Source organism: Cyanistes caeruleus, chromosome 14, assembly GCF_971803275.1.
Source record: "Cyanistes caeruleus chromosome 14, bCyaCae1.hap1.1, whole genome shotgun sequence".
Lineage (NCBI taxonomy): Eukaryota > Metazoa > Chordata > Aves > Passeriformes > Paridae > Cyanistes > Cyanistes caeruleus.
Genome location: NC_141714.1, coordinates 4178345 through 4202215, shown reverse-complemented (window position 1 = coordinate 4202215; position 23871 = coordinate 4178345). Strand labels below are relative to the sequence as shown.

The 23871-nt window shown below is 51.3% G+C and overlaps 1 protein-coding gene across 2 annotated transcripts; it reads left to right on the top strand.

Moving 5' to 3' along the window:
- Positions 1-8891: 8891 nt before the first annotated feature.
- Positions 8892-12397, top strand: LOC111929298 (zona pellucida sperm-binding protein 3-like). Of its 2 annotated transcripts, XM_086850987.1 has the most exons (10): positions 8892-9214; positions 9376-9882; positions 10248-10366; positions 10449-10552; positions 10713-10890; positions 10970-11090; positions 11195-11286; positions 11360-11505; positions 11906-12025; positions 12229-12397. In XM_086850987.1, exons 1-10 carry the CDS (start codon positions 9143-9145, stop codon positions 12360-12362), a joined length of 1593 nt encoding a protein of 530 aa, XP_086707113.1. In that variant the 5' UTR covers positions 8892-9142; the 3' UTR covers positions 12363-12397. The 2 variants fall into 2 exon arrangements, with proteins under 2 accessions (XP_086707113.1, XP_086707114.1); XM_086850988.1 differs by lacking the exon at positions 8892-9214 and having other exon boundaries at positions 9402-9882.
- The last annotated feature ends 11474 nt before the right edge of the window (positions 12398-23871 follow it).

Genomic DNA, 23871 nt, shown 5'->3' with positions numbered 1-23871 from the left:
TGAGCGTGGCCTGTAATTAATACATGATAACTAAATTTAACTAAATTTAACTAAATTTAATTAAATTTCCTGAGACAAGCAGCCCAGACAGGCATGTCCCATGAACAGCTGGTGACAGAAATTTGTATTTTTCAGAAGGAGAAGCAAATCTAATTGGTCCTTTCTGATGGAGGACTTCACAAATTGCACAATTTCCAAATGCTCTTTAGTCATTAACCCTAATTACTGGATCTAAGTACACAAAATTTACATTTGCAGCTGGGAGAGCAGGAAATCTCGATATTTAAATAAATATATAGACATGCCAATTTCACCAGCTCTTCTTCTCCCCACTGAAGGCTGTGTGATGGGAAAGGCACAAAGTCCAAGAGGCTCGATGTGTGTGACACAATGGTTTCTAACTGCCAGGCAGGTGTGAGCCGCAGAGCAGTAATGAAGCATCTTCTTTTAGTTTATTAAGAGCAGGTTAGAGGTGATGTGATAATGGTCTGGAAGTGCCTGCAGCCAGGGGCAGCCTCAGAGAGGCTCTTTAATCTCTCAGACCAGAGCATCGTGAGAGTTAGCCAGGATAAAAGGTTAAAGGTAAGGCACGCAGCGTGGGTTTAATTACCCAGAGGAACAGCTCCCCAAGGTGGTGTGTGCTGCTCTCAGACAGAATTTTTTGGGAGGAGTGATGCAGAACCGGGGTCTGGATCCTGCAGGGAGCCCCAGGAAGCAGCTCCAGGTGCTTGCCCCCAGTGAGCCATCAGGGCAGAGCAGTGTGTTTATCTGGGAGCTCAGCTCCATTCCCAGGCTTCCAAGTGGCACTGGCACCATGGATATTTGCCCCAGGGTTCTGGACAACTTCATTTCAGCTCAGCAGTGATGTGTGGCTCACAACGAGTCCTGGGAATTTATGTTAGCCTGGGAAGAGCTGGTGAGTCAGGAGGCAGGCAGCCATTAATTCCCAGTAATGCCTCAGACTGAGTTCATTACTGTTATCAGAAGATGAAATGATGTGAAAAGTAGATTTATTTATTTTTCTGAGGCTGATGCAGTTTGCTTTTGGAAGGCACCGTGCTCTGGGGAAAAGCAGCGCCAGTGCATTGGCAAGAGAGGAGCCTGAATCCTCTTGCAGCAGTTTGTTCAACACAGAAATGTTTGCTGTGTGTTTGAAACAAGAGGTTGCATCAAGGTCACTCCAGTGAGACTCAGCTTTGCAATCCCTGTGAAAGGAGAGCTCTTGCTGTCCTCAGAGATCTTTTTTTTACTCAACTCCTCATGGAAAGGGCAGGGCTCGCAAGCTCTGGCAGGATGAATAAAAGGTTTTCAGAATGGGCACTCTTACAAAGTGTCCTGCTATAAAGAACTGCTATAAAGAAACTGAATCTGTTCCAGAAAGTATCTCTCTCTTTCTCACATGCTCCCTCCAGGTCCAGCCCTTGCCTTTGCTTGGTTGCTGGGGGGGGACTTTGTGGTTGCAGAGGTGATTCAGGTCTGTTCTTCCAGCACCAGACCCTCAGGGTGCCAAGGAGGAAATGGAGAACTAATCCATTTGAAAATCTTTTAGCAGCTTACATTAACATTAATCTGGCAGTTGCCATAAAACCTTCAGGAGCTGTCCTCACTGAGTGCTTCCCTTCTCTTTTTCAGCCTCACAGGGAGGATGCATGGACGGTGAGACCAGCGCTGTGTCCCACTGCCTTCCCAACACAAACAGCACTGGCAGCACAGTTTAATTCCTCTGCTCCCTGTGCTGTCCCACTGGGCTCAGGAAGTCAATCTTGGGTTGAATTTCATGTCATTCCAGCAACCCAACAGAGGCAGAGGGTGTCATGGTCACCCTACATTTCTTAATCAGTGCTCTGTTGATGGCACAAGCAGCCCGGGATGGACTGAGCTCAGGATAGCAGTGGTGGTGTTCTTACGGTGACAGGGGCCCTGGATTAATTCAAACACTGCCAGCACTGAAGGAGACACAAAAGCACCCATCCATGCTGCAGGCTGAGCAAATAAAGAAACTGATTGCTGGAAAGTTTTATGAGGCTAATAAACAACATCATAATAAATGGCCATGAATATTTCATGGCGGGTGTAGTGCTGATATGATGTGCCATAGAGGAGTGATGGGGTTTTTCAACATTCAGATGCAAATGGGGAATGTGTTCTATATTTTGCAGGTTTCTCCCCAGACACGCTGTGTTTTCTAAAAATCAGATTGACTGGGAGCGTTTGATATGAGAAACAACTTCAGGGCTCTGGTTAGAGTCAAAGAAAAGCACAGGCAGTATCAGAGGATTGTCGGTGCTAAAGATGAAAAAATCCCACGCAGATCAAGCAGCCCCTAAACATCGGGGGAAGGTAGGTAGGAATTACCAAAGGCAAATCACGCTCTGTGCTACCCTTGGAGCTGGGAGCTGAGCTCCCCACCCAGCAACAGCAGCCCCTCTGCTGGGGACAGCACAGCCCCTGGGAGAGGAGATCAAAGCGAGGGACCAAGTCCTCCTGCCTCACTCACTGCTTGGGGGCAGGGGTTTGAGCTTGCCAGGGGCAGACAGTGAAAGAATTCCCTTTCTGCAAGGCACCAGGGATTTTTGAGTTCCACCCAAACTTGCATATGGGATGGTGGGGGTGGTTTGAGAGATGCCTTTGTTCAAGGGCATGGACAGACATACCTGGCCTGAAGCCTCCACCTGAACAGGTTCCTCTGCAGGGACACTCAGCCCCTGGGCAGGATGGGCTGTGTCAGCCCCACGCTTTGTCCCACAGCCAGAGGAAGCTGCATTTCTTGGGGTTTGTCTCCTGCTCTCTGCTGGCACGTGCTCCTGCCTGAGCAGGTCCAGGGCTTGGCACTGGCACTCGTTAGCCAAAGATCTGCACAGAGGGGCACACGCGAGTGCTGGCAGCTGCCGAGGCCAAGTCCCAGTCTGTGCCTGGATAAAACACCAAGGGGAGCACTGATAGCCCCCTGCTTTCTTCCTGCATCTCCCTCAACCTCTGCTGGTACACCCTGGCCTGCTGCTCCTCACAAGCACCTTTCCTACTTGTCCTGCCTCCTTCTGTGTTAATGAATTCTGTCAGGTCCCCAGACATCTATTAAAATGCAATGCACGTTGCAGATTCACAAGTTTGGATGGTGCAGGGACAGTTTCTAACAAGCCACCTGCCTCCTGTCCTGTTTGGCTGTGAAAGGAGAGGTGGGACTGAAGGGAAGCAGCCTTTGCAGGGGCCTGGCTGGGCAGAGGAACAGGTATGGAGCTGGAGGAGACAGCCTGCAGGCTCAGATCCATCAGCCATGGGATAAACTTGGCTGTTTTCACCCATTGCTGCAGCTCTCTGCTTCTTTTTTCCCATTTCTGAGGCGGAGTGAGGAGCACACCCATCCTCCTGTGAGAAACATTGCTGAGGAGGACATGCACCTCAAAATGGCAAGAGCCAACAAATTTCCAGCTACTGCCACTTGCAGAGCTGGTTTGTCTCCCAGCACGGGCTGGGAACCATCCCTCCTGACACCTGTGTCCTTCTGGGGACATCAGTACAGACACCCCAGCAGGGACTGGGCTATTTCTCCTGTCTGCTTTGCAAGTTGCCAGTGAACCCAGAGTGTTTCCTTTGGATTTCTCACTCCTCCTTGTGCTGCTGAGCTGGTGGCACCAGTGGCACTTACCCTGGTTCCTTGCACCCACAATGGTTGCTCTATGGTTTTGCCCTCCATGCTGCATTGCTGGGCCTGGATGATCCAGAACCTTATTACTTCCAGGCTTTTCAAGGCCTTGTCCCAATTTCCTGACCCTTGCAACCAAGATGAGTCCCAAGCAGCCAGGCTGGGACTCAGCAGCCACACACAGATGTGGAAGCTGCTCTGCAGAGCCCTGTTCTCACCAACACATCGATGAATGAACAGGCCACAGCCCCCAGATGTGTTTGGCCAGCTGGCATCTCAGTGGAGGTGGGCCCATCAAATGGAAAATGCCTTTTCAAAAAATAAAAAAAAAAAGGAAAGAAAGAGGAAAAAAATTAGAAAAAAGAATAAAAATGCCCTTGTTTTAAAATCTGCACCTGAGTGATGCTGTGAGCTAATTTTTCCCAAAATGGGTGTTGTCAGTTGATGAAAACTCTCCCACAAAGATGTTAAGCTCGCTTTCTGGATCAGAAGTATTTCTTCTTGGAGAGTGCTGATGAGATTGTGCCTTGATCAGCCAAAGTGGGGCTGATTCGAATGTGCTTTACTACAAAGCAGTCATTACATTTCTCCTTAGGATTCAAACAAACATTTCCTCCATATTTCAGCTGTTCTGAACTGGCTTTGCAAGGACCCCTCCAGGCATTTGCTTAGGAACTGGTGAAATTACCCTGCCTAATGGCCTCCAGAAGTTGAGTTACCCAAGCATAAACGGTGCCACGGAGATCCCAGGAGCTGTGTGAAGCAAATGGTACATTGGCTTCTGTGTCAGTCTCAAGGTAGCAGCTGAAGCATAAACTGGGGATGGAAAAAGGACTTAATATGCTCACACACACACCTTGTTGTTTTGTTTCGGGCTCTTTTTGTCCATTAATTTGACACTGCTTCTCCTGGGAAGAGCGTGGATGGGAGAAGTGGTGTTTGCCCATTTGTTCCATCTGCTCTGCTCACACCTCGGGGCAGGAGGGCTGGGGCTGCCTTCAGCAAGTGCCATCCTGAGTGACCAAGGGCAATGGACGGGGACCAGCCATGTGTGCAAGCGTGGTCAGACCCTCCTGGGGCCTCTCTGACTGCAGCACCCTGCAGCAGAAGAGCCTCAGGCTCCTTGCTTGCTGCAGACAGGAGCAGGAATCATCATTGCAGCCAGGAAGGATGAATCCCACTAACTGCTCTGTGAGGTGTTTCCTTCTTGTGAAAACTGGTGGGATGAAACCCACAGATATTGCCCATATAAATGCCTGCCTTTGGATTTCTCACTCCTCCTCGTGGTGCTGCTGAGCTGGTGGCACCAGTGGCACTTCCCCTGGTGCCTTGCACCCACAATGGTTGCTCTATGGTTTTGCCCTCCATGCTGCATTGCTGGGCCTGGATGATCCAGAGCTTTGTTACTTCCAGTTTTTCAGGGCCTTGTCCCAATTTCCTGACCCCTATGACCAAGATGAGTCCCAAGCAGCCAGGTGAGGACTCAGCACTGGACTGACAGTGTCTGTCTGTGTGTCTGCTGCAAGCAGGGGGAAGAGCTGCCTTGGGGCTGGCTGTGAGCTCTGCTCTCCTCTGCCAAGGTTGAGTTCAGCTGCCATCAGGTGCAGTGATGATGTCAGTGGGCAGCTCTCGGGGAGGAGGTGTGTATCAGTGCCACTGCTGAGAGCTTTTATTTGTCACACTGTCATTTACCTGAGCAGAGCAGGCACGTGCTGCCACGCACGTGAAGGGGGAAGCGTGATGGAGTGTCATTAGAACAAGGTCTGGCTGATTGGGAGCTCCATCACCAAACATCTTGTGAAAAACGAGCTTCACATACTTTTATACAGAATTTAAAAGTTTAATAGAAAGACAATTAGGAGATAAAAATAAAGTATACAGATACGGCCGGGCGTCTCTGCATTCACCTTACTAACAAAGGATTGTCCCTTAAAAACAGAACCCTACTACATATCCATAAATTCTCATACATATTCATACATTCTTCTTAAGTTTTTTGATGTTCCTTTGTTTAGTTTTTTACCTTGCCCCCTTCCCAATAGATCAATCTTCTTGGTGCCACTGGGTTTTACATCCTCTAATAAGGATGCAATAAATTCTTCTCTTGGGGGTCTTGGAGGACAAGATAATCTTAAGAATGTGTGTGGGGGGTGTCTCTGACTATCTTTTCAGTCTCTGGGTTATATAAACAAAAGTAGTTTGAGCTTTAATATCATGTTATAGCCTAACATATATGTGTATTATTCCACTATTTCTTAATTTCATCGATAACTGAAATAAAAGAAACTATATTAATACAACAAAGTTTTCTAACCTTATACATATTCAGTATAATATTTGTGAAAAGCCAATAATATAATATGCACTTATAACAACCTGTATCTTGCTGCTGCATTGGTTTACTCAAATCACCCTGAGTTATTGCAGACCTCTGAGGTTTACCCTCTGTATGTTTACTGTGGCCAGCTGGAAAAGCACACGTTTTTCACTTGTCCTGTGTTGAGCACTAATTAAGTTCTTCTCTTCTAAAAGCATTTTGGGATGAAATAATTAACAGGCAGGTAAGCCACCACCAGTGTGGAACCTTGTGGAGCTGTTTCCACTTCCCCTGGACCTTTCCTCTCTCTCATCCCATTTCTCCTGCTTTCCTCGCAGTTTATGAGCTGGTAAATCACATTCAGGTCCCTGCTTTGCTCTGCACGTAAGCAGTGGTGTGATCCAGTGGAATAAATGTGTGTGGTGGGAATGCCTTTAGCAAAGCACACCCTGTGTCCCCCCAGCCTTGAGACCACACAGCTCATGGCTTTATTATTTATCCTGGTGAGCTGTCCTCGAAGCTGAGAACCTGGCCTCATGCATGTCCCTGAATTACTGCACCAAAGCTGTGGAAGGACCTGAGTTTCAGCACTGACTGATATGAATAGGTCTGCCTGCAGCTAAAAATAGAAAGCACGGGGCAGGCTTCCAGGCAGAGCTGTAGTAAATTCTAATACAAGGTGGCTCAGCAGCAGCTCCTGTGGCAAAGCTTCCTCCCAGGCAGTGGGGAAGGCTGTGGTGTGTGCTCAAGCCAATATTAGACAACAGTTTCCCTATGGGAAACAACTTGTGAGCTGCAAAGACCAACAATGAGTTTCAAAGCTTTTTTTTCCCCTGGTGCTGGGGTGCCCAGCTCTGCAGGAATGACTCCTTGGCTCCGTGCCTCAGTTTCCCCTCTGCAGGGGACTCTGGGTGCTGCAGGAGATGCAGTTTGGCTGCAGGGGACTCTGGGTGCTGCAGGAGATGCAGTTTGGCTGCAGGGGACTCTGGGTGCTGCAGGAGATGCAGTTTGGCTGCACAGGTTCTGGGTGCTGCAGGAGATGCGGTTTGGCTGCACGGATTTCTGGCTCTCTCTGCAGCAGTGAAGCTGCAGCTCCAGGGCAGATGTGCAGCCCCCAGCCCTGGGAGCCTGTTCTGCTCCACCACCACCCCTGGTGCTCTGGTTTCTCCTCCTCCACTGAAGTGTTGGCTCATTTCCCCGCTCTCCAGGCCAGCAGGAAGAGGCACAGATCTCAGCTCTGCTGCCCAGCTCAGTGGCCTTGCTGGCAATCAAGTGTTTCCTCCTCGCAGGACCGTGGCTTTTGGAACTCTGTGCAACTCATTCATCACGGGAAGTTATTTCTCTGTTCATTAGGGCTCATGTGCTGTGAAAATCTGTCCCCCCAGCGTCCCCGTGCCATCAGTCATGACAATGGCCCGTCACAGCCGCGCTGTCTCAGTGAGTGGCTCATTGTCCCCGTGCTGGGGCATATGGTCTCCTGCCTTGCTGCTGCCCCACACACGGGCTTCTGCACGGGGAGCAGCTGTGGAGAGGCTCAGTGGAGCTCCCGAGGGTCAGCCGAGTGTAATATCCGTGAGGAAGAGCACGAGGAGGCAGCGCAGGGCCGGCTCTCCGGAGCATGGCCCGGGAGCAGCGGCGCAGAAACGCGCCTGGGGTGGAGGCCAGCAGCAGGGCAGCAGGACAGGGCTCAGGGAGGGCTCCTGCTGGGCTCAGCTGTGTTTGTACAAAATGAAAGGGCTGTGATCTTTGCCTCCTGGGCAGAGCACTGCTCCTGCATCCACCTGAGTGGCCCCTTGGTGCAGGACGAGGCCGCTCTGGAGCTGGAGGCACCTTTCAGGGTGGAAGAGCTCTTGGGGCTGTTGCACCAACCACGGAGTGACCCACAGGGCTGGGACCTTCCCCTGCAAAGGTGCTGAGCTGTTCCAGAGGCTGAGAAATCCATGCTGGAGAGGGAAAGCGTGGGATGGGGCTGTGCAAAGCTCTTTGGGATCCTGGATCCTTCAGTCTGGAAAAGCACTAATGGTGCTTTGGGAGCAGGCACCCATCCCTGGAGACCTGGGTCCCACAGAGGTTGGGCAGATCAAATCCTGGGTTTCCAGGGCCATTCCTGATGTTGGGACAGGCAATGAGGCTGTGGGAAGCAGGAACATCCCCTCCCATCCCCCTGGATCCTTCTGGATGCAGGAACATCCTCTCACATCCCTCTGTATCTCTCTGGAGCCCCCCAGGCAGCCCCATCCCCCTGGATAAAACATTCCAGGGCAGCTTCAGGATGAGCCAGGCAGGGACCTGCCCCATTCCTGTGGAATTCATGGAGAGGCCTGGAGAAGTTTTCTGTGTCCCATCATTTATTCATCATCCCTAAAAACACCTGGGACAATGCCAGGACACCGGGATGGTGCCAGAGGGTGATGTGGGAATGTGGGACTGACATTATGGATGCTGCAGGGGACAGCAGGACCTGATGTGAGACCTTCTCTCAGGAACTCGGGCCAGGTCAGAGCTTGGCTCATCCCCTACAAGTGACCCGAGTGGGTCCCCTCATCCCAAACCCATCCCACAGATCCTGGAAGAGAGAGGTAAATGCTCCAGCCCCGTTTCCCGGTAAAAAACCCCAGCAGGAATAAATCCCGAGGCCAAAATCCCTCCGAGCTCCCCCATCCCTGTGGATGAGGAGGGGGAATTCCCCGGGAATTCCCGCAGGGCACGGGGATGCCCTGGCCGGGCGATGGCACTGAGTGTCCCCAGGGCCATTGCTGATCAGGGCCACTGTCACCCTCCGTGCCCACCAGCGGCGGTGTCAATCAGCGCAATTAACATTCACAGGCTAATTAATCTCTGGATTCCTCCTGCCGGCTCTGCCCCTCTGCTCTCCATGCAGATGAACTCGTTACGGTGCCCTCATTAGCCAGGCGCAATTCCAGGGAAATCGGGCACGGGAGGATCCCAAAGCGCCCGGGAGGGGTTGGCACATCCCCAGTTCTGAATGCACCGCCTGGATTTTGGGGAATTCCCGGGAAGATCAGGGGGGAGATGTCCGGGAGAGCCTCGCTGGCCAAAATGGGCTCCGGCTGAGGGAGTCAGGGGGACACGGATGGCACTGATGCCACCGCAGCCGTGCAGGACATGGGACAAACGGGACAATTCCCGGCTGCAGGGGGAGGGAATCACCCTCGGGAGGGATGGGGCCAGCTGCATCCCAGCTGGATCCCGTTATCCCGAGTGGGATGCCCAGCTGGATCCCGTTATCCCGGGTGGGATGCCCAGCTGGATCCCGTTATCCCGAGTGGGATGCCCAGCTGGATCCCGTTATCCCGAGTGGGATGCCCAGCTGGGTCCCGTTATCCCGAGTGGGATGCCCAGCTGGATCCCGTTATCCCGAGTGGGATGCCCAGCTGGATCCCGTTATCCCGAGTGGGATGCCCAGCTGGATCCCGTTATCCCTGCGGGGGGAATCCCCCGGGATGCTCCCATAAAAAGCTCCCGACAGCTCCCTTTTCCACGCGCTGCTTCTCCTGGGGCCAGGATGGGGTTTGGGAGCAGCTTTGGGGTCGCTCTGCTTTGCTGGGTGTTGGCTCTGGCCGCATCCTCCGATCCCTGGGGTTTTCCCCCGAGGAGCTCCGGGACGTGGCGGCTGCGGGGTGACTCCTCCCGGAGCCGTGTCCCCGGCGTGTCGCAGCCCTGGGCGCGGGTGGATCTGTCGCAGCTGCGGGCGCTGTCCCCGCGGCCCGCGGTGGCCGTGCGCTGCCGGGAGGGGCAGCTGGCGGTCACCGTGCGCAGGGACCTCTTTGGCACCGGGCGCCCGGTGCGGGCGGCGGAGCTGAGCCTGGGCACGGCCTCCTGCCCGCCCGTGTCCCCAAACCCCGCCCAGGCCTTTGTCACCTTCGTGGCCGCGCTGCACGAGTGTGGCAGCAGCCTGCAGGTGAGTGAGTGCCACCGCGCCCGGCTGTCACCCCTAGGGGTGCCCTGGTGCAGCTGCTGGCGGGTCTGGGGTGAGGAGTGCCTGGAGCAGGGGTGGATTTTGGGGTACGGGTATCCTGGCCGAGGCACACACTCTGCAGAGGGTTTGGATGCAGGAATTTATGGGATAATGGGTCCTGAGGTGAGGTGCCCAAGTCCTGGAGGCTCTGTGGCCTCCTTCAGGCTGTTGCATTGTTGGGATGCCAGCACAAAGCTCTGTGGTGTCCCCTAGGACTGGGAATTGTGGCCTCTGTGTCCCAGGACAATCCCTGCTGGTGCCAAGTTTATTTTCCTGATTTTTTTCCCTCTCCCAAACCCTCCTTCCAGGTGACCCCAGACTCCCTGATCTACAGAACCACCCTGTTCTACAAGCCCACCCGTGTTGGCAACCCCCTTATCGTGAGGACCACCCCAGCCGAGGTCCCCATTGAGTGTCACTACCCCAGGTGAGTGCTGGGGGTGTCCCCATGCTGCCATGGCCCTGAGGTGCCGGTGCCACCCCAGGTAATTCCCACTGCTTCCATTTAGGAGGAGCAACGTGAGCAGCGGTGCCGTGCACCCCACGTGGGCCCCGTTCCACGCCACGGCGGCGGCAGAGGAGCAGCTCCAGTTCTCCCTGCGCCTCATGGACGGTGGGTGCAGCCCTGGTGGCCTCGTGTCCCTCAGGTCCCTGTTCCATGTAGCTCCTGGGAGCCCCAGTGGAGCCACATCCACCCCACGGGGGTTCCCGCACATTCCCACGCTCCTGGGAGCTCCCCAGAGTGACCCCATTCCCTGGGATCTGCATTCCAGATGACTGGAGCAGAGAGAGGCTCTCCAATGGCTTCCAGCTTGGGGACAGCCTCCGCTTCCAGGCCGATGTCACCTCGGAGGGCCACGTGCCCCTGCGGCTCTTTGTGGATCAGTGCGTGGCCACCGCGACCCCCGACAGGAGCTCGTCCCCCCGCTACGCCTTCATCGACCTGGGCGGGTGAGGCTGGGCTCTGGGGCTGGCTGGAGAATCCCAGATTGCTGTGGAGGCTCCTGAGTGATTCCCAGCCTTTCTCCAGGTGTCTGGTGGACAGCAGGGCAGAGGACACCGGCTCAGCCTTCGTGTCCCCGCGGCCCCGGCTGGAGTCGCTGCGGTTCTTGGTGGATGCCTTCAAATTTGCCGGAGACGCTGGGAATTTGGTGAGCTGTTGTTTCCACCCCTCTTCCTTTCTTGGCTTTTTCTCCATGGAAAAAAGCCCTAAAATCTCCATGATTAATGAATTTCCCTCGATTTCCCCTGCCAGCTCTACATCAGCTGCCACCTGCGGGTGTCCCCGGCAGCTCAAGCCCCGAATCCCTGGAATAAAGCCTGTTCCTTCAGCAAAGCCAGCGGCCTGTGAGTGTCCCTGGTGCAGGGAGGGGACCTGCCCCAGCCTGCAGCAGGGGGGTCACAGGTGACTCTGTTCCAGGTGGGCACCTTTGGAGGGCACTGCAGCCATCTGCAGCTGCTGTGACACCGGCAGCTGTCCCTCTCCTGGAGGAGATTCCCGGGAATTCCGCGCTCCGGCCACGCGGATGGGCAGGCGTGTGAGGAGGGACGGCCCTGGCCAGAGAGGTGTGTCCCAAAGGTGTCCCCAGGGCCCCTCGGGTTTGGGGGCTGGGTTTTTGGCACAGCTGAAGGACAATCCTGGCTCCTCTCCAGTGTCCTTAGGGATTTTTAAAAGGAAAGAGGGGAGTTCTGGGGGGATATTGGGAAATGCCATTGTTCATTCCTGGAAGTGACCCCAGGCCAGGCTGGAGCCACCTGGGGTAGTGGGGAGGTGTCCTTGCTCATGGCACTGGATGGGCTTTGAGGTCCTTTCCATCCTAAACCATTCCATTATTCTATCCCAGCTGTGTCCTTGCATTTAAAGCCCCTGGCATTCTGCTCTTCTGGTGTCCATCTTCCTGTAATTCCCAAATTCCAGCCCAAGCAGGAATTCCCTCATCTGGATACTCACTCCCTCTTTTTCCAGGTGGGCCCTCAGGGCCGACTGAGGCCGATGTGTCCGTGGGACCCCTGCTAATCCTGGAGCCAGCTCAGGGATTAATGAGCCCCTCTGGAAGTGCAGGACCAGCTGGGAACACCCACCAGGGTAGGGGTCAGTGTGGGGTCCCTGTGGGGTTGTGTCTCCAGGCCTTGCCTGGGGGCTGATCCCACTGTGAATTCCCAGTGATTTCACAGAGGGACTTTCTGGAACGAGCTGCCTTATGGGCTCCTTCCCAAAGATTCCCAAGGATTGGATGGAGGCTGGGAAGCCAATAAATGAGTGTTGACTGGGGGTTTTGTCTCTTCCAGGTGCTGCTGGTGGAATTCCTGTGGTGATCCAGGGGCTCCTGCTGACGGCAGCCACTCTGCTGAGCCTGACTGCCCTGGGAATGCTCCTGGCAATGTGCAGGAAAAGGCTCTGTCCTCTGGGAATGTCCCAGTGATCCCAATCCCAATAAAGAGTGAAGCATTTCTGTCACATCCTGGTGTTCTCTGTGGGGTGGGAGGGGCCCCAGGCAGCTTTGGATGGGAATCCATCTTCCAGGAAAAGGGGGTGGGATTGGGGATGTGGAGCTGCTGCCACCTGGAAGCGATTCCCAAACCCCCAAGCGCTTGGATTTAAGAGATACAGGTGGATTTTCCAAAGGTTGTATCCATTGAAAGGAATCCTAAACAAATCAAGGTGTGGCTCCTATTTTAGGGATTTATTGGTGTTCTAAATTACTTCCTGATTGCAGAATTCCTGTCTTCCCTTCTTTATCCAGTAGGATGCAGGAATTATTCTCCATGATCCCTTGGAGGATGCAAGGGCAGCTGTAATTCTGGGGTTTTTCGTTGGTTTTAGTGCTGAGTTTGTCTTCTCTGCAAGGGAAAACTGGGAAAACCTCAGGGATGGTAAAGGACTAGAGGTGCTTCTGTTTTGCAGGGGTTGGATGGGAATGAGTTTCATTGTTTTTATGGAATGTGAGAGGTCTGGGATGAGCACAGCAATGGGATCACATTCCTTGGGCCCTGGTTAGAGCTGGAAACTCTTCCTGGAGCACTCCCAAACCTGGGGATCCCATTTCAGGGCAGCTGCAGCTGCTGTGGGTTCTGAGGACATGTGGGAGGGGAGGAAAGGGTTCCCTTCTTGGGGATGGGTGCTCTCCACACCTCTGCTCTCCTCTTCCCCTGTTTTTTTTCTCCAGAGAGCTTCTGGAACATCTGGGACTGTTGCTGTCCCAGTGCAAAGAGCAGCCTGGTTGGGTAAGCGCTAAATCCTCCTGTAGTTTGGTGGTGTGGGCTTGGTCCATCCTTTGAGGCCATCTCTGCTGCATGCAGGTGGAAGGCAGGACTGAGATTTGCACACCTAAATCTGCTGATTACAACTTTCCATGAGCTAACCACCAGCTCAGCTCCACCTGAGTGATCTCTGGCTCTTCTGTGGCAAAATTGGCACCATCAGTAGGGTGGCAGATTCAATTACTGGCATGGAATAAGATCATCTCCAGGACTTTCTGAGGGATTGAGTGTTCAAAAATTGGTGTAATTGGAATAAAGATAGAGGAACAGCTAAACTGCATGAGAGAGAAACTGAGAAATGGCAAAGAAAAAGGGAATAATATGCAAGATGTTGTAAATGTGTTTGGAAGCAGCGTGTCTTTGTAAGGAATACAAAGAAAAGGAAATGAGACTGTTACAAGATGAGTTTGAACAAAGAAAAGTGACAAAAAGAGATGTTATTCTCTGTGAATAGAACAATTGCAGAAACAACTGGGGTGGGGGAAGGGAAAAAGAGTAGAGGACAAACTAGAATTTATGATCTGATGTATTAGGATCCATTAGTGAATTGCATCCCCAGAAGACTGGGATGGAGGATATATGGAAGGACCCTGCCTGGGAATTTAGGGATGAGAGTAGTGAAGAGAGTGAATTAGGTGAATTGTAGTTTAAGGGGGCTTCTCTTATTGATATTGGAGTGTCCCCTGGACCTCGAGGGGCTGACCAAAGAAATACCACCAGAACCATCCTGTGGGACCTGCTTCAACTGGATAATTTGCAAGAAAAATATGGTCAGAAGCATGGCAAGAGTGGAACTGGATCCTTGTGGTGTGTCTCTGACTAGGGGAGATAGTATGAAATGCAAGGTGGAGCAGAGGCAGCTTTTGGGGTGTTTTTAACAAGGGAACCAGATTCTAACAATGAATCACATTCCATCACACACTGAGCAGCTTGCTGTGAAAGGGAGTAGACCCCTGGGAATGAGACAAACCACTGCTATCCCCAAATGTTCATTGAGCAGCTTTTAACCCTGTCTCAGCTCCCACAGACCCCCAGGCCTTGAAGGGGGAATCCCTGCTCTTTTAGAACTCTATCCCATTGTGAAAAGAGACCAAGCAAAAGCCAAAAAGACCAAAATCTCCACAAAAGTGTAGCTGAGCATCACATTAATGCTGTGTGGCTTCACTAGAAGGGGATAACCAGTTTGGGGTCTCCTCACTGAGACTTGTCCTATTTTTCCAGGACCCACACTAGGTTATACCAAAATCCCAAAACACAGCCATAAGACCCAGGTCTAGTTTATTCACCAACAAGCCTGATCACATGGGGTGAAAACCCCCAGATCTTTTATTTATACAAATCAATCTGGTAATGGCTGTAATCATGTTTAAGCCTGTCACTGCAATGCACTCAATCGAAAAAGCAAGCCCTAATTCTACAAATTTAGAAGTCCCACCCATTAATGTGGATTTTGCAGAGGGAAATGTAAGCACAAGGTGTGAAAGACAATGCCCCAAAAATGAAGTGGACATTTACTTGCTTAATTTTTAGTGTGGTTCCTTGAAAAAGGGGGGGGCATAGATCTAACCAGGCTGGGAGCTGTTCAGTGAGTGTTACATCAGAGGAATACATGGAAAAAGAAATAGTACCAGATATAATTTATCTGTTTATCCTGGAGATACAGTTTAATTTAAACTAGGATTGTTTATATTGGCACAGCAAAAACTACCTTAACCCAAATGATGGTTACTACCTCTTGGACCTGTTAAAATCTTATTTTCTGAATTTGAGCCCAATGGTATTAAAAAGCCAGCAGCAAGTGATCCTTAATCCATAACAGAACCTCAGGCCCATGGAACTGTCACTGCAGTTTAATCTCTGCATTTAAACCTACCTGCTTGGCATTCCTAAATACACCTGTACAGGGTTGCACAGGTGAGCCTCACCTCTCCAAAACGAGCCCAGAAAGGTGTGACTGGCATCCCAGGAACAGGATTAGGAGTATTAAATAAACAGCCTGCATACTGTAGGTTTGGCAAATAAATTAAGCTTGGAAACAAGTGATTTGTGTGAGCAGGAGCACCTGTTAGAATCTTCTTTGTTGGTCTTAGGAACTGGTCAATGGGTCTTGGCTGGTGTATTGTCTAAATGGCAAAGATTTCAGGAAAAAGATCCCCAGATAATTGTAAATGCACTTGGCAGCACTCAGAATAATGTTTCTGTAGCTCTCAGCTGTATCCCAGCTCAGCTGCAGGTGCAATCCACTACAGCAATAAGGGAAGGTGATGAGGGCACCTTACCCACTGAGTTTCAAAAGGTAATTTGGGTAAATAATTTCAACTCAAAAAGTATTTCAAAAACACTTTAATTCAGAAAGTGTTTCTGTTCTTGGTGGCATCTACAAAAACTTCCCTTATAACCCCTCCAGCAGTAGGGCCACAGCTTTTGTGTTAGCTCTATGCAATGTTTAATGATTGGAACTGATGATTTTAGAGGTGTTTTCCAACCTAAATGACTGTATAAACCAAATCATGGTGTTGGGATTGAATCAGCATGGAATTGTACTCTGTTAGAACCAGGAGCATGGGCCCAGCTAAATGTGAACAAATGGTGAACTGTCACTGCTGCCACATGTGTTGTGCAGAAACAACAAGGATTTATCTGTGAGTGTAATGCTGTTAACCTCAGACATTTGTCTTGACACCAAACAAAATGTTTGTCTTTTTGAAATACATCCCAGAGAGACCTCAGAGACTCTACTTGGATGTGTTGGGCATGGATGTGTTTGCATGAGAGCTCTTTGTGATTCTCTGTTTATAGAGAGTATGCACAATCCCTCAAATATCTGTAGCTTTTATTAAAATTATGGGATGCAACTTTAACTATGCAGTCACAACCCACCATGTCACTGTGAGAGTGATGAAAGATGGGAAGCATCAGTGGTGAGAAAATCTGCTCAGGTGGTCACCAACAGCCATGGGGCTATGAATGAGGTGTTCCACCTAATTGTAGTCTTGTTAATAATTATAGTTTTGTGTTCACTGTTATATTTTTGTTTATATGTCAAATTACTGCTTATCAAAGTATAAGAGCTATGAGTGGATGTGTGGGTATTGAGGGATCAGCTAATCTGGCATATTATCTTATTTACCAGCCTATTACCCACTCAGTAAATTGACTTCTAGCTCAGATCTGCCTCAGTGACCCCTGACTCCTCTCCTGTAACATGAGGGGTGATGTTCATTGAGTTGAAGGCACACTGTGGGATTTTAAGTCATTTTTTTTCCTGTTCTGTTCCATTTTTCTCCCCCTTGCTGAAAATCTTCTCTGTCTGTTGGTTCATCTCACTTTCCAGCTTGCCATGAGTGGGATGGGTTGGATTTGTGTTCAGTGGCTTTGGGGTCAGTGTTAGCTCACTGAGAGGGGACACTGAGAGGTTTTCAGCACTAAACCCAGGCAGGAGCTGGCATTACACTCGTTTTACCTGGTGCCTTCTAGGTCTGGAATGGGGAGAACAGGAGGAATGGGCTGTGAGGTGGAGCCACTTCCAGATGTGCTGGAGTTAGAGATGCAGTGGTTGTTGTGGTTTGCAGCTGGGGCAGGGCAGGAGCTGGCAGTGCAGAGCCAAAAAAGAACCCAGACACACCTGGGTGTCCAGACTGGGTGTGCTGCATCTTTAATGTGCTTGTGCCCACACTTCTAGGAACTCTACAGAAGAACAACTCTGATCCCATAAAAATTAATGGACTTTAAGTCTCTCAGTCCTTCTGGTGGCATTGAAGACTTCTGCCCGTGTTGTAAGCTCAAAGAAGAGCTGCCATTCTGGGGCTTGAAAGTGGCATCTAAGGGACAGTCATGGGGCATTTAGGGACAAAACCAAGCTTGAACCAGCTGTGAAGATAGCCAAGAGCTGGGAGCTGAGTCCTGCTGCCTGTGTGTGCAGATCAGCATTGGATTAGACAGTGGCCTGGCTTGTTTGCCTCTCTGATGATACCAAATGACTTCTTGGCCCCCTGCCTCACCTGGGGGAAAACAGCTGAATAAATGGAGATATGCAGGTGATCTGCACTACAGGGACTTGTTTCCTGTCTTGTGGCCTTTGTTTTTGTTTTTTTTTTCACTGCTGAACTCAGAGAGGATTTGGATATTTGACTCTCCCCAGCCTGCTGGCCTTGGCAGGAAGGTTTTAACTTCTCAGCACTGAATAAGGTAACTGTGAGAGTGTGGATGCTTCAGCCAGCTGGGATGAGGAGCTGATTCATTACTCAGTAGAGCCATTGAGAAGCTGGAAATGGGATGTGATTTGTACTCAGGGCCAGTGCTGGCTTGCTGGGATGAATTCTGTTCGAACCATCACCTGTGAGTGCAGCCTTCCCTCCCCTTTGCATCCACTGGGATCCTCACTGCTGCTCCCCCCATTTCCCTTCCCTGCCCACACAGGATTAGCCAGCCCAGATATAATCTCTTCATCCCTGCTGAACTGCCGAGAAATCCTGTGCCAGCTGTTTTTGAGAGGGGGAAAAAAAAGAAAAAAAAAAAAAAGCCAGCTCTTTTCCAATTTACAAAACTTAGAGAGGGGGGGAGGGAGGAAACGTGGGGTGGGGAGGAAGCGGGGAGAATAATCGGGCAATTCCCGGCAGCCTCGATGGCAGCTCTTCAGCAATTACGGGGACTCAGCAGCACCCTTATCACAGCACGTTGTGGGAGATTAGCCGTCTGCTCAGCCGGCAATTAGAGCTGGGGAGATGGGAAATGGGAAGCTGCCACTTGGCTCTGACTCTGCAGCGCCTGTTTCGCTTCTCCAAGGCAGGCACTGGAGGGAGGGCTGGGAGCATCAGTGGGGAGGATGAAATGGGAGCTGCCTTCCCTGTGCTGGGAGAGAGGCTTGTGGACAGGGTGGCTGGAAGGGAATAAAGGTTCTGCTTTGCTTTCTTTCACAGTTTTTCTGGTCCTGTGTTTCACCCTGTTGTAACTTTGCCTCTGTTTTTGTTTTCAGCTTTGGGGAGCTTTGCTCGCGGATGCTGTCTGTGAACTCACAGTGCTGAGGGTTTGTGTGCCAGCTTCATTTGCACGGGAAAAATGCTGGACTGGGAGAGAGATTTGTCTCTGCCTGGGCCAGGCACCTCCTGTGAGATCCTGCTCGGGTCAGAAGGGTGCATCTTTTGGTGTCTTTGCCACTGAAGAGGTTAATGAACACGTGCTGTGCTGGGGTGCAGCGCAGGACTCGAACGATAAAATATCCTTTAGCCTCAGTTGCTTTGGTGGCTGCTGGTGTTTGGTGTGCACACACTGGCCCAAATGAGAGGGTGGCAAACCCTCCTCTCTGGCCTCCACAGAGCTCTGTGGGGTTTAGTGCTGCACCAGGGCAGTGCAGGGACGCCTGCCCAGCTCCTCTCTTGGGGTTTGGAGTCTCAAATAATGGCAAGGCAAGGAAAGGGCTGGGACAGGGAGGCAAAGACAGGTCCCTGCTGCTCCCTTCAGCCCTGCTTGCATCCCCAGGCACCAGAGACTCGGCATGGCCCAGGCTGATGGGTCTGTGCTGTGGGTTTAGCAGCCACCCCTGTCCTGCTGAGCAGGTCCCCTGATCCTGGGGACAGCCACCTGCTTTTCCATGGCTTTAACCCTGCTGCTGTGGAGGGCTGTGGCAGCTGCTCACAGGAATGCTTGGCACTGTGGAGCCACTGATGGAGTGGGTGCCACCAGGTTCCTCTGTCCTGTGGGCTCAGCAGGAGCCTCACACTTTGGAATGAATTTTGGGATTTTTAAATGTTTTTTTCTATTATTATTATTTTATTTTTTGTTGTTCCCCTTGCTGATTTATCTCCTGAGTTTTCTAGGCCAGCTGTCCTCCTTTATTATCCTCACGCTACCTATTTATCTCGCCTGTCCCCTCTCCTCCCCGCTTCCCTGCCGTGTCCGTGGCTGAGCTCCTGCCCGCCAGCCACAACCAGCTCCTGCTGGAGCCTCATCATCCCGACAGCCAGGGCCAGCTCAGCACGGTCCCCTCGCTGTCCCCATGGCTGGAAGGTGCCCCAGCACCTCAGCCAGTCTGTCCCCACTCTGCCTGTGTGCTGTCCCCAGCCCTGCTGCCACCCACGCTCCTCTGCCACCCCCAGGGCCAGGTCCAGGGCAGTGCTGGCCCCGAGGGACACTGCAGAGCATCCTCCCTGAGACCCCCTGGATGAGGGCACTGTGGTGCTAGACGTGGCTGTGGTGGGGACAGAGCCACCTGTTTGCTCCAAATGTAGATAATAATAATAAAAATACTAATAACATTCTGCAGTTTTGTCTCTTGTTCTGGGCGTCCTCTCTTCAGAGAGATGGGTGAGATGGAGGAGATGAAAGTCCTGGACAAGAGAGGCTGCGGGTATGAGGCAGAGCCCAGCCAACAACAGCAACAACAAAAAAATACTCCCCAAAAAACCAAATACCCCAACAAACAAAAAAACCTAAAAAAACCCCACCCCACCCCAGAACAAACCAACCAACCAAAACAGAACAAAAAGTCAAAGTAAACACTCAACCAAAAAGTCCCCCCCCCAACCCAACAAAAAACCCAAACCCAGCCAAAAAACCCCAGAAACACAACCAAACCACGAAAAAGTCAGTCTCTTTTAGCTGCAGTTATTATAAACACAGCCTTTGCAGCACCTTGCTTTAGTTCAGCCCTTGCTTCCCCTCCTGCTGCCCTCCAGCCTCTGTGCCCAGCCATGAACAAACCAGATGGAGCCTTCAGTCAGAGGATGACAATGGAAGTAGGTGTAGGAAACCCTGCACCAAAATATCCTGTGTATAATTTTATTCCCTCTTATCCCACATGCCAGCTCTATCCCACAGCAGAGCTCTCATCTGAAATCAGACATGCTGAGCAGAAATAGCCTGGTGCTTCAGAGATGTGCCTTCAGAGCCTGGAGAGAAACTAACCCTTCATTGCCCACAGCTGCAGGACACAGCTGTGCCTCAGCCTGGCCTTTTCCAGATCCATGTTGTGCCTGTTGGGGAGCTTCTGGGGAGCCCCAGGCTTGCATGTGAAGTGTGCCAGGACAGCAGCACAGCAGGATGCCAGGGAAGGGCCAGAGGGCTGCTGCAGGTGAGATGTTGTAGTTACAAGCTCCAGGGCTCTGCAAAGCCACAGCTCTGCCTCCAGATGTGCAGAACGTCACCAGCCCCTCTGGCAAGGCGAGCAGGAAGGAAATTGAGATTGAACTGTGCTTTCCCAGTCACAGTGACTCCTTCTCCATCATTCCTGGCACTGTCAGACCGTGTCACGATCCTCCTGACAAGCTTTTGGGGTAAAGGCAAGGAAAAGCGAGTAGTCAGATTTCTTTTAACTTCTGGAAGCAACAGGAAGGTGGCAGAGCCTTTGATGCCTCGTTCAGCTTAGCAGGCAGAGATGTTCCAAATGGCTCTGAGTCAGCACAGCTGGAGAGCTTTATGAGCCACATGTGGAGTGTTCAGTGAGGCCCTCAGTGGAGAGCACAAAGGGCTGGAGGAGGTGTCCCACCTGCCTGGAGACTTAGAGAGGTACAGGAGGCTTAATCAGAGTGAATCCCTCTGTGGGGGGGGGAAAAAAATAAAACATCAACAAAAGCTGTTTGGCAAAGGCCCTACCTGGTGGTTTGAAAATGTGGATTCCTGCCTTGGGTGGGCAGGGAGGGTGTGGGAACTCCTGAAGCATTTGGAGATAAGAATTGTCCATCAAGAAAAGGACAGTCCAAACCAAAAAGATCTGGAGGGGAAGCTGATGTTCTGCAGGGCTGGTAGAAGTAGAGAACAGGGTAACTGTGCTCCTACCTCCCAAAACAGAAGCAAATTTGGGGTCTGGAGGGAGAGCAAAAGAGAGCTGGAGAGGGATTTTTGACAAGGAATAACTTTAAGATGAAGGAGGGTAGATTTAGATCAGATATTGGGAAGAAATTCTTCCCTGTAAGGCTGGGGAGGCCCTGGCACAGGTTGTCCAAAAAAGGTGTGGCTGCCCCTGGATCCCTGACAGTGTCCAAGGTGAGGCTGGATGGGGCTTGGATCAAGCTGGGGCAGTGGAAATTGTCCCTGCCCACGGCAGGGAAGTTGGACCAAACAGTCTTCAAGGTTCCTTCCAACCCAAACCATTCTGTGATTGTCTAAACCCTTAGGTTAGGCTGTGCAAATGAACCATTCCAGTGGGCAAATTATCCAGCATTCTTGTGGGACCTGATCTTATCTGGGCTGCTACACAGGAGAGAAAAAAACTCAGGAGAAAAAACAAAGTCAATGGAAAGTGTCTCATGCAATGCAGAAAGCAGAACCTGCATCTTTTTTTTGATGGAAGAAGGTGCCTCCATCTCTGTCCTCAGGGCCCAATTCCATCTCCAGAAAATAGGCTAAGTGCACCAATGAAGACATCATTTTTCAGGACCCTTGCACAAGATGGCCTAGTAAAATTGTTTTTTTTAAGACAGCCAAACTTTTGGAGAGAGAGGTAGAAAATTTTATATTAGCAAGGCACTGCAGAGGCTGTGGGTGACTGCACTGTTTGATGCTATTGTGCTGGGCTCGGGGCTGAAAGGGGCTGGTAACCTCGAGAAGGATTAAAGGGAACATGGAAAGGAAAACCCTGAATTTGGATTAAAGACGTTTAAAAGTCTCTGGTATCAGCGAGCTCTTTTCTCCAGGAGAGATTAGGAGTGCAGCTTCTCTCGACAGTTCTGTTAATCTGGTCTCCATGGAAACAGGATGATGTTAGTGGTGACACACTCCCCTAAATGGCTTCTCAGCAGCTGTGTTAAGGAGGGAGATTGCCTTTGCTTTGTCACCCAAATCTGGTTAGTGTGTCCCCTCTCAGTCCCTGGCAGCTGCTGCTGGGGGAATTTTGCTGCTGGTTTTGTGCTGGTGGGACCTGCACCAGTGCCCCAGCGCTGCAGAGATTTTGCTGGAGAATTCACAGGCTCCACAGCGAACCCAACCAGCCCAGAAAAAGCCACAAACTTTCACACAATCACGTTTGTGCTGGTGCTCCTGAACGGGCCAAGCTGTGGCTGCTTTGCAAGCGTCTCCCACCCTCCTACAGTGGCCAGGGTGACCGAGTGACCTCCTTGTTGTGACACCTGTGCAGGAGCCTGGGGTCTGCTGCACTGACCACTCCTGGACTCATACATGGACAAGGAATTGAGCAAGAGGCTGGGAAATTTGCCAAGTCTTAAAGCAAACCCAACCTTGCAGTAAACACAGAGCTGGGGCAGCTTTGCTCCTGACAGTGCAGGGGACAGGAGAAAAGCCTGTCCCAGGGATTTGCCTCTAAATGCAACCTGGACGTGCTAATGTGGCCATCCAGGCTGGGGGTGAAACGGTGGGTGGCTTGTAAATGTTCCCTGCAACTTTCTAAATCCCTTTTCATCCTGAGTCACACGCAGAAGAGCGTGGGTGAGTGAGAGTAGGCAGAGGGAGAGGGGTGGTGGGGCTGCATGAATTTGGATATGCACATCAGCTATCAAACACAGTGCAAAATTGCTGTGAAAGCAATGAAAAAAGATAAATTTCGTGTCACAGTCTTCAGATGATGAGCTACTGCTGTTATTGCTTTCTGTGTTAGTGGAGTTAAAGTGGGACTCGAGATTAGTAAGGAGTCTGCTGCACCTCTCCTCTTCCTAACTCTTCCCTCTTCCTCTCCCCACTGCTCCACAGGTGCATTTCCCAGGGGATCTCAGCCCGGTGTGGGGGACTGCTGCTGCCTCTGGTCCTTTCAGACCAGTCATGGCTTTGGCTAAAGAAAGCTGAAACAAAGAAAACAGAATGTAGCTGACCTTTATGTCTGTCTGACTCCAGCTCATGCTTCAAAAACATTTTATGCCATCAGCTAATTCCACCTAGACCTGGAACTGTGTACTTAAAAACATCATGAAACTGAAGAGTCGATGGAGAGACCTTATCAGTGGCCCTGTTGGCTTCACTGTGGGCTCAGCCCTAAGTCAGACCTGAGATTTTCATCCCAGAAACTCCACAGCAATTCCAGCTTCCCTTGCCCACTGGGGCCACCTGGAATTGTGCCAGAGCAAGTTCCTGGGTGTTCCCTGTAAATCCCATTGCTTCTCCAGCCTGTGTGACAGTTTTCACAGAAAACAAGTCTAGTCCAAACAACCACTTCAGATTTAATCTATGAATGGTGACTTGAAATAAAATCCAGCTGTAGCAGCCCAGTGCACCTTACAGCAGGAAGCCCTGGCCTGGCTGTGAGTGACAGGGCTCTGCACACCTGCCCAGGTGGCCTTTTCCCAGCTAGAGAGCCCTGGGGAGGGGTCCTGCAGCCTCGTGTATCATTTAAAGAATCATTCTAGTCCAGAAAGCAGGCAGCAGCTCCCGTGTGGGCTATACCTCGGCAGTCATAACTCATCCCAGTTTATAAATGAGATGCTTTTCCTGGACTGCCAGGTCCCAGTGACATCTACAAGGCAAGCTGTGATCTCTGTGGCCTGTGAATCATCTCTGATAATGGAGATCCTGCTGCCTGACTCCTATTTTTGTCAGCTGTACGGCACCAGAGTTTGTGGATGCACCCAGAGAGAGCTCCCTGGTGCTACGACCAAGGAAATGATTTCTTCCCCCTGGAGCAGAGCCCTGGTGGAGATCACCTGGGAGGGATGCTCTTAAGGACAGAACAAGGTGGTGCTGTTCACCTTTGCTTTCCCTGAGAGGTATTCCTACCTCCCTGACCCAGCC

Coding starts and splice junctions, on each gene's coding strand:
- LOC111929298 (XM_086850987.1), top strand. CDS start 9,143: ATGGGGCCAGCTGCATCCCAGCTGGATCCCGTTATCCCGAGTGGGATG. Junction 11,091..11,194: donor CCGGAGACGCTGGGAATTTG/GTGAGCTGTTGT, acceptor TTCCCCTGCCAG/CTCTACATCAGCTGCCACCT. Junction 11,287..11,359: donor TTCAGCAAAGCCAGCGGCCT/GTGAGTGTCCCT, acceptor ACTCTGTTCCAG/GTGGGCACCTTTGGAGGGCA.